The 17329-nt window shown below is 34.2% G+C and overlaps 1 protein-coding gene across 11 annotated transcripts in view; it reads left to right on the top strand.

The window, feature by feature from the left end:
* Positions 1-17329, top strand: part of RIMS1 (regulating synaptic membrane exocytosis 1) — a 467913-nt gene that overhangs the window by 360822 nt on the left and 89762 nt on the right. The window contains exons 24-25 of one of the 11 annotated variants that reach the window (XM_068551600.1): positions 8537-8649; positions 14065-14213. The exons of the other annotated variants lie outside the window; for them this stretch is intronic. Of the exons in view, the coding sequence (XP_068407701.1) occupies positions 8537-8649; positions 14065-14213 (262 nt within the window). The remainder of the gene's footprint in view (positions 1-8536; positions 8650-14064; positions 14214-17329) is intronic. 11 annotated transcript variants of the gene reach the window in all.

Genomic DNA, 17329 nt, shown 5'->3' on the forward strand with positions numbered 1-17329 from the left:
TTTGCCTTTTGGAAGCAATTTGGAATCATAACAAAACACATTATACTGCCTTTTCTACAAATATGAATTCCCTTTATCATAAAAAATGTGTAATTTACACACACAGAATGAAAGGCAGAGTTCAAGTGACTAAATGGTTTAAACAGGAATAAAGAGCAAATAGCATCTGTTGCGTTTTGTTTTCCTGTTTCACTAATAAAATATATAATAATTATTGCAACCAGGCCATTTAAGAATTATCTCTAGTCAACTGATTTTTTAAGTTTCTATTTTAAAAATGCTCAAATAAAGTACCTATATCTTCTTTTTGAAATATTGACAAGAGCAGTTTGAATGTTTAGTCATGCAAAATGTAATTTTTATGGAACTATTAGCATGAATCTTAATTAGGTGTAATTCATATTTAAAAGTAAAAATCATTTTAATAATTTTCTGTTACATTATTTATTGTTTAAGTAGTTGCACACTTAGTAGTATACTATGGTTATGAAACACATTATAGGAAAATATTATGTAACTTGACTTTTGCCAAAATAAGTAAACTAGTTTGTATATTCTTTACAGGCAGCATTATTTTAACTGTCATTAAGTAGAAAAGTATTTCAACTTTATTCACATTTTTCTTAGATGCATATTGAGTAGGTGCATATTACCCAGGTGATTCATTTGTTGTCACTGTGTATTAAGATTTCAAGTTCCTTAACCTTCTAGGGCTTTGCTTTTCCTGGACACTTATTATGAATATTCATGAATGTTTATTCATAAATATTTAGAGCTCCATTAGTAAAAGTGTCTAATTGATCCATTGCTCTTTTTGTCACAAACCCATAACTATGGTCGTCATTCTAGCCTTCCCTTTAAACTTTAGGGACGTAGCAAAGCGACCCATGTAAAACAGTTCCAAATTCTTGGTTTGGACCCTTTTTTTCCATTCTGCTGATTCAAATGTGAATATTTATAATAGTAGTAAAGACTTTTAAAACTTCAAAGTATTTAGCACTTAAATCAACCAATGGTCAAATTGTCAGATATGCCCCCTTGAGGGAAAACGTCGTTTCCCCTTCCTCCCTGGGGTCTGTGGGTCGTGCAGGAGAGGCTGCTGAGAAAAGGCTGACGTCTAGCCATGAATAGACTCTTTGATTTTTCTCCTCCAAAGCTGTACATTTCCCCTAAATATCGTACATTTTTTTTTGCAAACTTTAAAATTTGTAAACACTTTTTACAGAAAAGAAGGGAAGAGACATTGAATTCAGTAGTTATGCCACCTTGAGCCTTTCAAGATAGAGTCTGTTGCCATCAGTATAATTGGAATAATGAAAAATGATGGATAAGCGTATTAGAGATACAGGGGGTAAACAACGCGACCCCTTAGGGAGCGAGTCTGTTGTTCCCCGAGAAACCTTCATGCCATGGGCGACTCTGCGTTCTGAGTGTGTCCTAAGCAGTGCCTCGTAAGAAGGACAGTTCTCCCTTTCAAGACGGAAACACATTTAAAAACTGTTTACTACATCTGTGACTCTGTTTCTGCAAAGAATCTAAAACAAAAGTGGATATACATATACGTATAACTGATTCACTTTGCTATACACTTGAAACTAACACAACATTGTAAATGCTCCAGTAAAAATTCTAAAAAGTGAATCAAAACAAACATAAAAGCAAGAGGTATGAGACTGAAAAAAATCATGTGCCTAAAACCAGCCATCAGTTAAAAATCACGTGCCTAAAACCAGCCATCAGTTAAGTTAAACCAAAAGCAAGAGGTATGAGACTGAAAAAAATCATGTGCCTAAAACCAGAGAGATGTTACAATGTAGATTTAAACAGAAAAATTTTAAAGCCAATTTTTAATGCCTCTGTTCTGTTTAGAAACACCATGAGCAAAAGTTTTGTTTTAAAAAAAAGACATTTTGTTCAAAGACATGATATAGGAAAATAATAAATAGAACAAAACATAAAACTCTTTAAAAATAAAAATTTTAAAAAATGAAAAGCTGTTTAACTCTGTGTAACACAAAAGGGCAAGGTAAAATGACAGACTTTCATCTGACTTCCTTATCTGTCCAGTATCTGATTAATATTTTCAGTGTTACTCTGGGACTTGGCAACTTTGACACTGAAAGTGAGATCAGGGTCTGGAAATCCTGAGCTTTGTTTTAGGTAGTTGAGTGAAAATCAGCTAAAACAAGAGAGAGCCCTGGGGTTTGGGCTGCAGCGAGATTTGAGTGATAATACAGACAAATTACCTATTTCCCCTACGTCAATATTCCATTTCAATTATCTATACTAAAACACAGGCTGTTTTCTTTAAAAATCCTTAAAGGCAATGTGGTTTTTCACTAAATGTGTTACTTACTTGTTGTGTTTTATGTTTCTCATACTGGATAGATGTTATATTTTATTTTATTGTTTATGTAACTGTAGCATAATCCTTAACATTTAAGAGAATTATACAGGGGTGCAAGGGCAACAGTTTTGCACATTTCTACCCTTGCAAATTGAAATGCATTTTATTCTAGGAAGATGACCCATTTCTGGCATTTCTGTAGAGTCAAAATATTTTAAACATTTAATCTTTATTTATACATACTGTATACGCCAGGGGAAAGGAGGTGGTGTGTAAGTACTCTATCAAAGTTGCTTATTATATTCAAATGACTCCAAAGATAAGGGTGAACATGAAAGGACTACATTATCTTTTAACTGGAAAAAAAAAAATGATAGAAAATAACAAAATATAACCAGTAAATTTTTCCCCTTAACTTCCATGGTTTTGGTAAATTGGCAAATTCAAAAAAAGTAAAAATGCTGGAAATTAGTTAATTGAGCAAGAGAGTAAGTCATTGTAGTTTTCCATTTTTTGAAAATGTGAAAAAAATATCAATACCCTAATGAAATAATACAGAGTCGTAGACTACAACAGCGGGAAGTTACTCTAAGTTACTTTCTCCTCCCTTTACAAATGAAAACTCCGTAATGGACAGATTTCAGGACTGATCAAGGCCACGGTGACGGATACTGATGCCGCTAAGGTTGTCATCTCTGCCGAATCTTTCCCAGTCCTGAGTTCCGACCATTTCACTCCATTGCTTCCAGATGTATGGACAATGTTCACACATCTTAACAATTTGTATTCCTCTAAAGTCGAGAAAGCTGTGTGTAGAGACTAGCGTTGCAGTCTTGAATTTTCAAATATAAAACCATCTTTCTTTCTCTTCAGGCTGTGTATAGCTTATAATGATTACAGATTCAGTCAGCTAAATTTTTTCATCTTTTATTACTTTATAATTTTCACGTTTCCTACTGTTTCTTGTATTTGAGTGCCCGCTAGTACTGATTTTTGACAATAAGATGCTTCGGAGAAGGGGTTTTGTCACTGCTGTCAGTAACTGAGATATTGCAAGTGCTTCCTGCATCTGTTTAATTCTACCTGACAGCTTTCAGGTGTGTGGTCATTTATCATCGCTCTTTCTGAGACACGCACTGGACCAAGGTCGGGGCTTGACTGTCGCCAAACTCGCATTGTATCAGTAACAGCAAGGAAGCAGAGGCGTTATCTATCATAAAGTGTGATAGCACTTTGTAGTTAATTAGACGAGCTTAGTTATCCTGTGCAAATGTTACCGTGTTTCACCTTTGACACATGAACTAGCTAACCTTGTTAGAAAATAAAATACTCATAATCTTTTTACTTCAATATATTTAATAATATAGAAATTTTCATTATTCCTATTCTCTTTTACACTGTTTCACCTGGAATACTTGAAAATACAGTCTAAACAATATATTACATGGATTATCATTTTTGCCTATAAACACAAGCATTTGAAATTTCAAATTCATGTTAATTTCTAGATGCATAAGGAGAAATGTGAAAGATTTAAGGACTTTGAAGAGCAGAGCATATATATTTATATATGTATTTATATATTGTAAATAATTGTAAATTTGTGAATATTTAAACCACATTTATGAAAATTTAATGTTTAACTTATAATTATCAAATTACACAGAACCATAATATTCACAATATTTTAAAGCAAGTCATGAATGTCTGCTAAGTCAAAGTAGTTTCCCAGAAAATCACATTTCTCTTTGGAAAAGGTGGTACTATAGAAATTTTTCAGTGGTGGGTTAGGGAAGATTTATTAATGATTCTTAAGCTTTCTTTTTTTTTTTAAAGTCACAGGCCTCTTTAGTAATCTTATGAAAGGGATAGATCTAGAAAAATGCACATAGACACAAACACAGTATTTGCAAATGACTTCAGCTTCTTCAGTTTCACCAAAGATCACCTACAATACTAGAATTCATAGCAAAACATGGGGCATGAAAAGAGAAGTAATTATTTTAATCTGTCTTTATTTTTAATAATACCTAAGACTTTCCATTAGAAAACTCTAATAAATTACTTTTTAAATTGTATTTACTTTTCTCACCTTGCATGCTGCAATCAGTTATTCTCTCTGAGTTTAGAAGACAAGAAATTATTTCATAAGTATTGTTTGAACTTAACCTCTAAAAAAAGTTCTAGTTTTATACTTTCTTAATTGTAATGTTGAGCTGATATTTGATATGTGTACATTCATTGGATAAAAATAGCAGAGTTTAAAAATAACAGTGGATATAGAGTAAAGTTGATCTAAAGAAAACATATTAAGTTCAATAAATACCTTTTAGGTAAATTAATATTTGCTTTTTAAAAAGCACAATTTATTCAACATCAAACACATCAGTCAGCTTGTAGAAAGCATAGTGAAAAATTCCAGCTTTTAAAAAAAAGCTTCTGTATAAAATTACAATGTTAATTACACCCTAGGGGCTAGGAGAAATGAATTATGTTACTATCACTCTATGGGCAATTATAACTGAAATAACTGTACTATATGTAAGCTATATTTTCATTAAAAGACTAAGTGAAATTACATGATAATTATATTTGTCATAGAAAATGAGAGGGGTTATTTCACTCTCTAGTATGTAGCAGTGTTTGAAATTAAAAAAAAAAAAACCCAGAAGTCCCCGAATTTAAAATCTTTTTAAAAAGGAATAGTAACTGGCACTTTAATGATTTTGTTGGTTTCCAATGCTAGCAGTATTCAGAATGCTCCTAAAATGTGAGTTTAATGCTAGGATTTGTGGAAGAATTAGAAAATATTTTATTTCATGTTTTAATTTTGCTATTGGTATTAAAATTGTTAATATAAAAATTTTAAATGATCAGTAATCATTCTTTTCAAATTAAGATATTTGAGCTCTCTGGGCTGTGGTTAATTTTACTTTTAGTGAGATACTTAACAGATAATCATATTCCAAGGATTCAATTAATTTCTAATCATTACCAAATATCTATTATTCTCTCTATAAATCATGTACATTAATAATCATGTCTTCTGGTTCAAACTTGTGATAAATATTCTATTTTAACTCATAAATTTTTCTTACTGTTTAGATTGACACACCCATAATCCAGAAATGATGTCAATTTATTCCACAATATACAGTTGAAAAAGAAAATGCAAAATAAGCAAAATCTGTAGAAAAGTTAAAGAACTGCCAAATTAACACTGAAGCCTCTTCATTGATGTTTATGAAAAACAATTTTACTGAAACATGATCACTCGTATAAACAATTATTTTAGAATACACACTAATGTACACATAATCAGGAAATAATGAGAAATGTTTTTTTAAAATGTTAATTATATGTAATTATCTGGCTTTTGATATGAGTAGGTCAATGATAAGCTGTTTGCATTTTGCTTCTGATCTTGGAATCCGAGAGCAAGCAATGAGGACATAACAAACTACATTTTTGCTGGCGAGTCAAGGGGTCTAGTCATGATTTTGAAAAAAAATTAATTTGGAGATTTCCTTTCTTTGACAGATTAGAAGGTGTCAAATTTCACTTGTTTAGGAACAAAGATAGTACGTTAATCATTTTTGGAAGGTCAAAGCGAAGTCATATAAAACCATTTTAGGGATTCAGTTTGTTGTTGGTATTTTTTAAAGTCTTTGAAAAACCTGCTACGGCTGCCATTTTCCTTTGGTATTGGCCTTGGTCCTGTCTGTTCTGCCTCTGCTTCAATACCCAGTGAGTTTACTCTGAAAGCAGAATGACAGCTGTCACCACCAGCAGGTCTTCTTGAGAGCTATGCAACACAGAGAGCAGCCTTGTCCAAGAGAAAAAAAAAAAAAAAGACCACATTTAATAAAGGGAAAAAAAGAAATGAAACGAGTAAGAAAGAAAGGAAATCTCATTTACCTTTGTAAACTTTAGAAAAGCCTTCAGAATTGCTAGTCTGGATGCAGTTGGTTTTAGAAAAGAATAAAAACAAAGTATGACTGAAAGTATCTAGCTTTTGACAAAACAATCTGCCTGGAGAGTCTTCCAGGTTCATTAGATGGAAAGCCATCCTGAATTCTTGGAGATGAAAACCGTGGTCTTCTCTAAGGGGCGGCTGTAACCCACAGGTACTTTGCTGATCACACCGCCTTGAAAAGAATCTGAATCCTCTTGCTTAATTTTTTCATGGCTTCTTGGCCACCAGCTGCTGTGTCCCTCAGGCTCTCCCTAGGAATCCTGTGTCCCCATGTCTTTCCTTAATAAGCTTTTTTCCCAAGCCCAGGGGGAAAAAAAAATAGGATTCATTTCAGTTAGGCTACCACTGTGTTCTTATGATTCAGTTTTGAGTTTTGCAAAATAAAGATTTAAAATCAACCATGTCATAAGCTAAGTAATTCTATTTAAAGCAATGAGGTGTTGTCCTGGCAAGGTTAAATCACCAGAACTGCTTCAAGCTGCTTCAGGCAGTGCCTCTTGGGAAATAATCTTTTCAGTGTCAAGTAACTGATCCCCTAAGAATTACATGACGCTAAACGTAAAGGTCACAAAGCTATGGGCTAATCAATGTCAAAAATTTCTTAAAATTAATATCATTGCTGAGAAGATTAAGCTAACATCGTTTAAATCTGCTTCTATCACGTGACCCAGGAGGTACCACGTCACAGGCAGATGGCAGAAAGAAGACACATGCACATTTTCTCATTGGGTATACAGCCTTCTATAAATACAACTCACATTTTTCAATAACTTGTCTCAATTCCTAATTCTCTTGAGTAGCATTTTGCTTTATATTACTTATTATGACTCCTTATATATTGTCAAGTAATTAATACATTTCTGAACTGCTTTTCTCAAGATCTCTCTTGAACCATCCTTTAATCATAATAGTCATCATTTATGGTCTCAAGTCAACATTTTCAAAGCAAGTGTGCATGATTGCTTCATTCACATAACGGTGACATTAGGGATTGATAATCGTCTAATTTACTGAATTTACACAAAGCTAAACATCTAACAGCTTGGTGTGAAAATTACAATTAAAACATTTACCCACACATTTCACAGCATGTATTTATCTCCTGGGCTATGAGCCTGTATTTGAACACACAGTAAAAGCTACATATTTATTGAATTTTTATAATGAGTGTCAGTGTCTTTTATCAGGGATCACAGGCCATGTTTAATCACTGCAATGGAAAAAATGTGTCAACAAGTGTCTTTATAAACCCCTTGTAAGACAGGAAGTCAGCACTCACAACTTAAAAATAAATTGTAGCACTTGTTGCAGAGATTGGCAAGAGATAAGTTGTGAAACATAAACGTAGGTCTCACAACGCAGGTATACGTACACAAGTGTATTCTTCACTCTTCATTTGTAAGAATGTAAAAATTAAAGGCAGGGTTTTAAAGCCAAGCTGCTTGTGATGGATTCTGACTTAAAATAGCTCATACTTTATTGAAGGCTGTAATTCTTCCCATATAAACAATCACTCCTGTTTCTTAGGAGATGATAAAGGCATAACTGGAATACACATGTTTATTTACAAATTTAAATTAAAGAGCTAAAGTTCTATATCACATTTTCAAAAAGTATGAATTTCATTTATGTTTTCTTCAGAAATAGAAAACGAATCTTTTCTCTTAGCAAGTCCATTTTTAAGAATGGCAAATATTCATGAAAAGCGGCTGGTAGAAATGAAGGGTTTAATAAGAATGCCTCAGAAAAGCAGGCGCTCTTCCATTACAAGAGTTTTCAGGTGACTCCTGCAGCTGAGGGTGTCACATGGTGTGCATGCATGTAAATAAACACGTGTATCTCTGTGTGATGTGTTCTATCTATATGTACAAGCAACAACCAGTTCATTCAACAGGAAGCATATTTTCACAATTCAATTCGGTTTCACTTAATCACTCATGAATGGAACTGAGATTATTTCACATCCGATAAAGACGTAGGATCCTTAGCTTTTGTTACTAACCTTTGTGACCCCCATTCTGTGTGATTTGAGTCACGTTCACCTTTAGAGCGACAGTTGCTAGCATTGTATCTTCTGCCTTTTTTTTTGTTAATCGTGTGATTTCGAAATTTTATTTGATTGAAGTCATATCAAAAGCATTGCAATCTTAAACCATTCGGTTCCTCAGAGGCGCTTCGGTGTTTTAACAGACTCCCGTTGTGTGTTTTTGCAGCAAGCTTAGTAGTGGAGGAGCGAACGAGACAGATGAAAATGAAAGTGCATCGATTTAAGCAGACAACAGGGTCTGGTTCTAGTCGAGAACTTGATCGCGAGCAATACTCCAAGGTAAAACCAGTAACCAACCAATAGTTCCCCTGGTAAAAAAGTACCTTATGGGTAGCAGGTAGGACCAGTGAGCACCAGGTTATAGGAGAGAGGTTATCCTTCAGGTGATGGTCTTGCATCATAACCTCTCTCCTCTTGATATTTTCACAAGATATAAGTTTAGTAACATATTGTCTGTTAACCTGGATTAAATGTTTTATCTAAAAAGAAAATGAAAATACTTGATATTAAAGTCACTTGATGATCGATTGTCGTGGTCAGATTCACATAAATAAGCAAGATATGTGAAACCATTTTATTGCTTGAATATCACTTAATATTGTATTTTAAATATTAAGATATAGAGTTATACTCTTAAATACTAGTTGAGGTTGATATTCCTATGGCGATTTCTTAGTGAATGATAGAAATTATGTGATGTGAGATTTCTTATTGATCTGTCTTTAGTGAGAAAAATAACTGATTTCAAACTCTCAGAAACTGAAATCCACACAATTTCAAGTGAATAAAAATTTAATGTATATTTCAATATTATTTTGTATGGATGCAATAAGGAGTTTATAAACTACTGACTAGCATCTGATAATTTTGATTAAAATATGCATAGAATTTTATACTTCATGAAGCAATTTTAAATTTATTATCTGGTTTATTTAAAAACCTTTTTTTTTAGAATACTACAAAAGTGGCAGCAGCCACTACAGGACAACCCGTGTTTTAATCTGATGTCAAGAATCCTTTTGGAAGTAATGACCTTTTCGAAATTCAAAATTAAATAAAACGTTTTTAGCTTGTTATATGAACCTAGAAAAACCTCCTCATTTTTAAATATTGGAGGTTGTTCATTATATAGCCAGATATTCAGGGACTAACACAAAAATATGAGGTGGTGACAAAATCTGATTTGTCACCAGCCCACCATAGAGCCATATGTGCTGGATGCCGTCTTATCACTTTATATCTTAGTTTAGCTGCAGAAGGGTTCTTCCAACTGGACAACGTCCAAGGTCGCTGTGATTCAGCGGGGCTCAACTCCCAAGGAGTCTGAAACAGTATTTTAAAAAGTAAAATCAGTAAAGAAAAAAAAAATCAGTAAGCAAAATATCTTGATGTTGCATAGAGTTGCTGATTCCAGCTCCACATATTTTTTCCTCCAGTTTGTTCTTTATGATATTATTACTTCATCTGCTGTTTGTCTGTCTTTATGGATATCATCATCATTTTTGCTTGCTTTTACTACAAATGCAGTAACAATTAGGAAGCAGCATAAGTTAGGTTTTCTTCCTCCACTGTTGCGTGTTCTTATTTAGAAACGATCTTTAAAGCTGGAAATGTTTTCTTGATTTCTTAGCATTATGTCAAAGGATGAGGTCAAATAGAACAGCAGGGATAGGCAGAGTCAGTGCAGGAAACAAGAAAGAGATAAATATAGAGAATCAGCGTTAAAAGACTGAAAGCCTTTTCTGAACTAGGTCTCTCATCATTAATCCGTTAATCAAAAAAAAAAAAAAACTATAAAATGAAGTGCCCTAGAAGTCTAAATCACCACTAACACATATTCATAACGAAATGAAAAGTAGGATTATCTTGGTTGGGAGATTCCAAATTCTCTGATGGGTAGAAATTTAGAACTTGAAAATACCTCAAAATGATCTTCAATTCCAGCTCTCTTATTTACCAAATTCATGAAAACTGAGGCCCCCTCAGAAGAAAGGAGGCGCTTTCCCAACATTAACAAAGCCTTTCTAGGGAGTGGTGAGCCCACCAACTCCTGATCTGGAACTTAGATCCCCTTCGTTCCTCTTCTGACATCACTGAAATGTACACATGACTCCAGTTTGATTCAGAGGTTCTTCTATGGCTTTTGATTTGCATGCAGTTAAATTATCATATTCTATCATTCCTTCCTTATTTGCACAGGCATTCTTTTCCTTTTCCTCTCTCATTGCATTTAAATATTAAAAAACCCATTACTTTCAAATATATTACTATTGCTCTTACTGCATACATTGATACTACTATATTACATAAATAAAATTATTATAAATTATATTGATAAGTGTGAGATCAAAGATATGGTATCTTTAAAAACATAAGACTATAGGGCAGGAAAAATATATAAGGTAAAATAACAAATAATTAGCTTATTTTTAATTTTATATGTTAAGTAAAAGGTAAGTACTCTCTACAATTCTAAGATTCCTAATGCTTACAATAAAATTTTTAAATAGTTTACAGTAGCAATTCCAGTTAAACCTCTCGCATTTTTTTCTTTCTTAAATTTATCCTTTTATCTCAACCTTTTTACAATTTACTTTACAAAGATCTATTTTTATTTATATAGTTGAGAACCAGTATTTTCATAAATTTAATATACATTACATTGTGAACTTTATTCCTTTATTGACTTATTTTTAGTGTTTTAATTCATTTGGCATTTTGGATGAAGCAGTGCACCTTAGTTGACATTCTGCCAAATTAGAAATTGGTTAACCGCTTTCAAAATATTTATAACCAAACACCAACAGAACTAGATTTTCTTCAGGGCAAAGAATTACCAGACACACGTAGTATAATTCCTAAGATGTTTCAAACCTGGCATCTCCTTTAAAGTATTAAATGAACCTAATTCCATCCTGAGTAAGGAGTTAGCACTAACTTGGCTTTTGAGAAAACACAAAACTTCGTATCTCTGAAATGTGACACTGTGCTGGTTGTTCACTGATGTTAGACAGAGTCGCATGCCTTGGTGATGGAGTAAAATTCATAACTGGAGAGTGAATTTGCATGTAGGCCTCACATTTTAAAGAGCACTTGTGTTTCTGTAACCCAGGAACAGCAGGCAGGATTGACGTGATGGTTTTTGTAGGCAGCTGCCAAGAGTTTATTATTACTTATGAAAATAACAGCCCTGTTATTAGAGCTTCCCCTCATGTCAAGGACAAATTTCCCTGCTATGTGATCAGTGTAAATTTCTCCTGAGGAGGCTACATTTCTCAAAATATAATTAACGTATTTGCATTAAAATAGTTAATTGTTAAATAGGAAATGTAAAGAATCATGCTTGATGAAAAGGCAAAGTGATTATTTAAACTTTTAACAGATTTTGAAAATAAGTAGATACAGTAGTATAAAGTGAGTATAAAAGCCTTTCTGTTCCTTCAAATAACCAATGTGAAGAAAACTGTGACATGGTGTCAGAATGGTGGATTATTCTTTACCCCAATATAAAAGATTTTTAATATGACAAACAATCTTTTAAAATCTCTTGGCTGGAATAGCAAAAGTCTATAGACAAAAAGGAGGAGAAGACATGATTTATAGAAAAGGAGGATTTGTTTAGTTGGAGAAATAATTCCGTGCACACTCACATGCTCTTATGCTATAGTCTACACTGCTTATGATTGGCATTTGCCAAATAAGGGGAGAATTTGTGCTGGGATCACGCCATGCCAGAAAATCTCTTACAGCTGGGTAAATTTTTATTGTATTAGAAACCAATTCATTCATATTCTCTCATGGACAAGCTATCATTTCAATGTTTGGAGACATTATAATAATCACATAACATATTTACTTAGCAAAATAGTTTCAGAAACAAGTAATATAGGAAATATGTTTGTACCCCACTAACAGAATTAAATTCAGATTCCACTATGTGAGCATATTTTTTACATCTATTCTGTAAATAAAAAACAGCTCTTATTGAAATGAATCCTGTCAGTCAGCACCATACTATCAGATAGGAAAGAATTTAGTGGTAAAACATTATCATGTTACTTTATCATAAACCATATTAATTTTAAATCATACATGAAGTTATATAAATAGCTCAGTTCTGAACATAATAGCATATATGCACATCCTTTTGGATTATAATGAAGCATATGGCTTTCAAAAACAGATCATGCAATTATGAAGAAATTCTTTGGAAAGATAATTTTATAGATATTCTATGAATTTGAAATTGTTTTCATGCTTGATGTGAAATTCTTTGCCCAAAACATACACATGAGAGATGAAAAATTAAAACTAACATTTAAATACCTTAGGCCTGAACTACTAGCACTTGAAAGATTATTAAATAAGCATGATCCTTTCTCTAGAAGTTTTTAAAAAGTATTATTGTCTTATAGTTCTTTTTGTATATACAGATCTACAATTTAGCACCATTTTATTTAGTATTCTTTAGCAAGACAATTGTTTATACAAATTTTTAGAAATGGAGTGTTTGGATTATTTTAGATATATTAAAACTCATTTGCTATGGAGCAGAGAGGATGGATGAGTTTTTCTACAAGTTTAGCAAACATTTGATATTTTCACACCTTAGAACATAAATGCAAAAGTGAATTGCTTGATAAGAAACTTAAATACCCATTGTTTGGTCATGTGTCCCTTTAGTTATGTGTTCTTTTTATTTTATATAAGAAGTTATATTATCTTACCTTCCAGTACCTACCAATAGAAAATCAAGTATATATTTGTTATTTTAAAGTTGTAGATACTTATATAACTGTACTATTTATTATGATTAAAACACACATATAAAAATAAAAATATAGACTGTATAAAGCTCTTCACTGTGTGATTCTTTGCACTAAGAGAGTGAAGTAGAAAAAAAGAGTAGATTAACTGCTTTGAAACCTTCACAAGTTTTCATCTTTTACCTAATGATTTCTAAGACCTCAGGTAATGAATACTAAAGACAAATATAAAGACACATTTAAATATGAGATATAGTGTATCTTGAAACTTTAATAGGAATCCAGTTTTTACTTTCAACACTTAGTTGATAGTTTAAACCTGAAAATAACTAATTAAGCCATAATAGCAAGAAAGTCAAAGTCCAGTCTTTGCCTCAATCCTTCTGCTTTCATGTCAGTGCTTTTTTGCAGAGAGATGTGTTTTTTGGTTACATTTGAGAGAATGTGATGTCTTAGAATAGGGAAAGTGTGTAGGTAAATTGAATATAAGTTTTAGACTCAAGAAGCACAGACAGATGGAAGCAGTGTACCCCATGGATAGAGTAGAAGGTGAGTAGAATCTGTAGGCAGTGACGAAAACCCAGGCAAGGAAAGAGGAACTGATGTACTAGAAAAAATAAATAATACAATTTTGAGGTCTTAAGTATGTGCAAATCATTTATCCAATGAATTTTCCACCCAAGCATTGACCCTCTCATTTTACGATTCAGTCCTTATAAACCACTCCTTACCATTCGAAGCGGGCCGGGTTGTGATACTGGAACCCACGTATCACGCTAGCGTTTGAGTTCTTCTAGACTCCACACCTATGTTTGCGAAAGTGCACTTTTGCTTGATGTGGGCTGAGTAGCCGTTAGCCTCACCATGTGTGTCTCTGTTTGCCAGCCTCCGATGACAGAGCTCACGCTCTCTTGTTCTCCATCCTTAGTATAACGTACATACAGATCAGTACCGAAGCTGCGACAGCGTCTCCGCCAGATCCTCAGACAGTGACGTCAGCGACGTGTCTGCCATCTCCAGGACCAGCAGCACCAGCTTCCTGTCCGAGCAATCTGAGCGGCCCCGGGGCAGGACCAGGTGAGTGGATGCCACCGTGTGTACAAACCGGGTAAAACTGCACCGCGCTTCCTGAGTGTTCTCACTCAGACAGGGGTTAGGTCAAGTAAGTAGCAAAAACATTTCATTGAAGCTACTGGGACTAGAGCGAGTCCAGCGTTGATTCACCGTTGTGTAACGTTGCCTGGACTCTTTGGTGCTTACTATAAGATGGGGCTGTAACCAGAGTCATATTTTAGAGGTTGCTCTAAAATTCCTTCTGAAGTGATTAAATCCACAAAGCATTCTTTAGTCCAGTGTCAGAAAGCTCTCTCTGTAAAGGGCCCCATAGTGAGTATTTCAGGCTCTGCAGGACGATCTCTGTCTCGACGCTCTACATTGCCACTGAGGTGCAGAAGCTCTGCAAACAAGTGAACACAGTCCTATTGCAATAAAGTTTTATTTGCAGAACAACAGAGAGCGAGCTGCATTTTCCCCTAGGCTGTAGTGTGCTGATCTCGCCTTCAATCACAGAGCAGTTGGTCCGCCTTCAGGTGGGTGTGATAACAAAATACACACCCCTCTTTTACAGTAGGGGAGATGTAAGAAGTTTGCATGAAGTTTGTTTAAATCACCGACAGTTATCTTGGTTCTCACAAGGCAAATAAACCTGCCGAAAGGGAAAAGACCTCAGGAATCTGGCGCCATTTTCAGTACAGCAGACTCAGTATGGACAAGGCATGTTTTATATTTGTTCTTGACTAGTTTCCAGAAGTAGAAGTTTCATTGAAGGCATTTTGGGGTTGATGAGAGGCCCAAGAAATATAAATGTTCAAAACAGGAGCAACTATCTTCCTAATATTCCGAAAGCCTTTTATGATGGCACATTTTGATGATGTATCCTGGGGCATTCCCTCTTCCTGGATTTCTCTGCACCTAGCTCCCATGTTGAAGCAAACTGAGACCAATTATCTTACAGTTAATTAACAATGCCACACTGAGATTCTACAGGAGCAATTCCGATCGATCAAGACATTAAGAGAACGTTTTATCTCTATTTTGAATATTCTCAGCATCTGGTCCTAACAGGATATTAAGTTCTCTAAAATTTAAGAAAGAATGAAAGAGCTAAGGAATGTAGCCATATTGAGCTGCTAGGATAGAGGGGTAAAAATGATTATAATCGATTCCTTTCTATTGAAATATTATTAAGATATTATGTTTCAAAACCTATTCAGTTAAGCAAGAATATTGATAAATAGGGCTTAAACAAAGACTTTTTTCACTTTTAATCACTAAAAACAATTTACTAAATAATTACAAAACCGTAAATCTTGAAGTAATTTTATGTTCACAATAGAGCCATGTACCCTGAGTCCTGTGCTGTAAAGTATGACTAATTAACAGAATTCATGTTACCAACCAACTGTGAGAATAATATGTGGGTCCACTGTCATTCTCTTGAAATTTCAGGAGAATAGGTTCTTCAGAAATTCATCTTCAGGAAAAATTTGGCTGTATGATTTTTGAGGAAGAAAGCAAAGAACAGAGGAATTTTAGGGGGCTCAACAACAAGGGACTATGGTTTTATACAAAGGAGGAGAAAGAACTTCATGGTAGTGATTGGAGCCAAGGTTACTCTGCGGGAAAATGCTAGTGTATCAGATAATACTCACTATAACTAAATCATGACAAGAAGCAGAAGACAGAAGATTTTTTGCCTCCTTGATTCATATAACATTTATTATGTATTGAAGGTGGTGGGGATGGAGTAGACCTAGGAAGGGTGCAAATAAATTTCTTAATGACAAATCCATTTTCTGAGGGCATTTCTCTGTTTCCGGCTTCCCTTTCCCTTCTCTGTGGTTTAGAGCACATTTGAGCTCAGTTATTTTTATGTAAGTGGATTATGTAAATGCAGTCAGTTAAGCTAATGGCTAAACAAGTTTCCCCTGAAGCTAATGTGAAGAAGTATTTTCCTGCAGTCCCATACTTTAGATCAGGGATTCTTTATATGTGGTGCATGTTTGATTCCTTAGAACACTTAGGAGGAACAAAGAGGGTAAGATGAGCTATGGGAGGGGCAGGTCTTCCTTCTTACATCTTTTCATGTATGTCCTTCCCCCTAAGTATCCTCACAGGTGCACGGACACACATGTACACCCCCCCGACACACACACACACACACACACACACACACAGAGTTACTTTGGGTCCACCATCAGCCCCATGGTAGAAACCTGAGAGGAGGGTTTGTGATGAAAAATAAAAATGACATCAAAAGGTTGCAGGCTCTTCAGCTTTAAATATTCCCAATTCTTGTAACACTATGAATAATGATTTTTCTCAATATAGTACTGCTTTGCATTTCTGTTTTTTTTTTTTTTAGTAACTAACACCTGCATAGGTTTTAAAATTTTATTTATTCAAGTTCATGGATAAAAGATGAAAAATGTGATCAATATAATAATAGATGTATTTACATTTCATAATAGGTACCAGCAAACTTTTGAGTTCCTATCAAGCGTAAAGGCTATTATTTTCCAAGACTTCATGAAAGTATAATATCTAGGCCGCATACTCAAGGAGATTATAATCTGTTTAAGAGTTTGAAACCTGTTTTTATATCCTGATCCCCTGCACAGCTGACCCTTGAACAACGGTTAGGATAGAATCAAGACTCAAACCCTAGTTCTTTTGATTCCACATATTGTGATCTCTAACTGAACACAAAATTTTCCCCACACGCAGTTAATTTAAAGATCTATGGAATGAAAATATAAGTACTATATTTACTGAAAAAATCCCCATATAAGCAGATCCACGCAGTTCAAACCCGTGTTGTTCAGAGGTATATGTCTTCACTCACATCTTCCTGTGACACAGGAAATGTTTTACTATGCATTGCCTTGGATGGGTTTTCATCTGGAAGTCATTAAAAGGATTTAGAGGACACTGTAGCATCCCCTGAAGGCAGTGCTCAGTACCTAAAAGTCAGCCAGGTGTCCACTGTCTTCCTGAAGGACCATAGGGAGAAACCACTGACTTGATCTTATCCGTATCATATAGAACCGTAGTATGTAGGCCCTTAAAATACCACGTATGGTTTTGACTCCTTCTATCCAAGTATGCTATGAACCAAGAAAATGTCAAGATAA

The sequence above is a fragment of the Eschrichtius robustus genome, chromosome 9, assembly GCF_028021215.1.
Source record: "Eschrichtius robustus isolate mEscRob2 chromosome 9, mEscRob2.pri, whole genome shotgun sequence".
NCBI lineage: Eukaryota > Metazoa > Chordata > Mammalia > Artiodactyla > Eschrichtiidae > Eschrichtius > Eschrichtius robustus.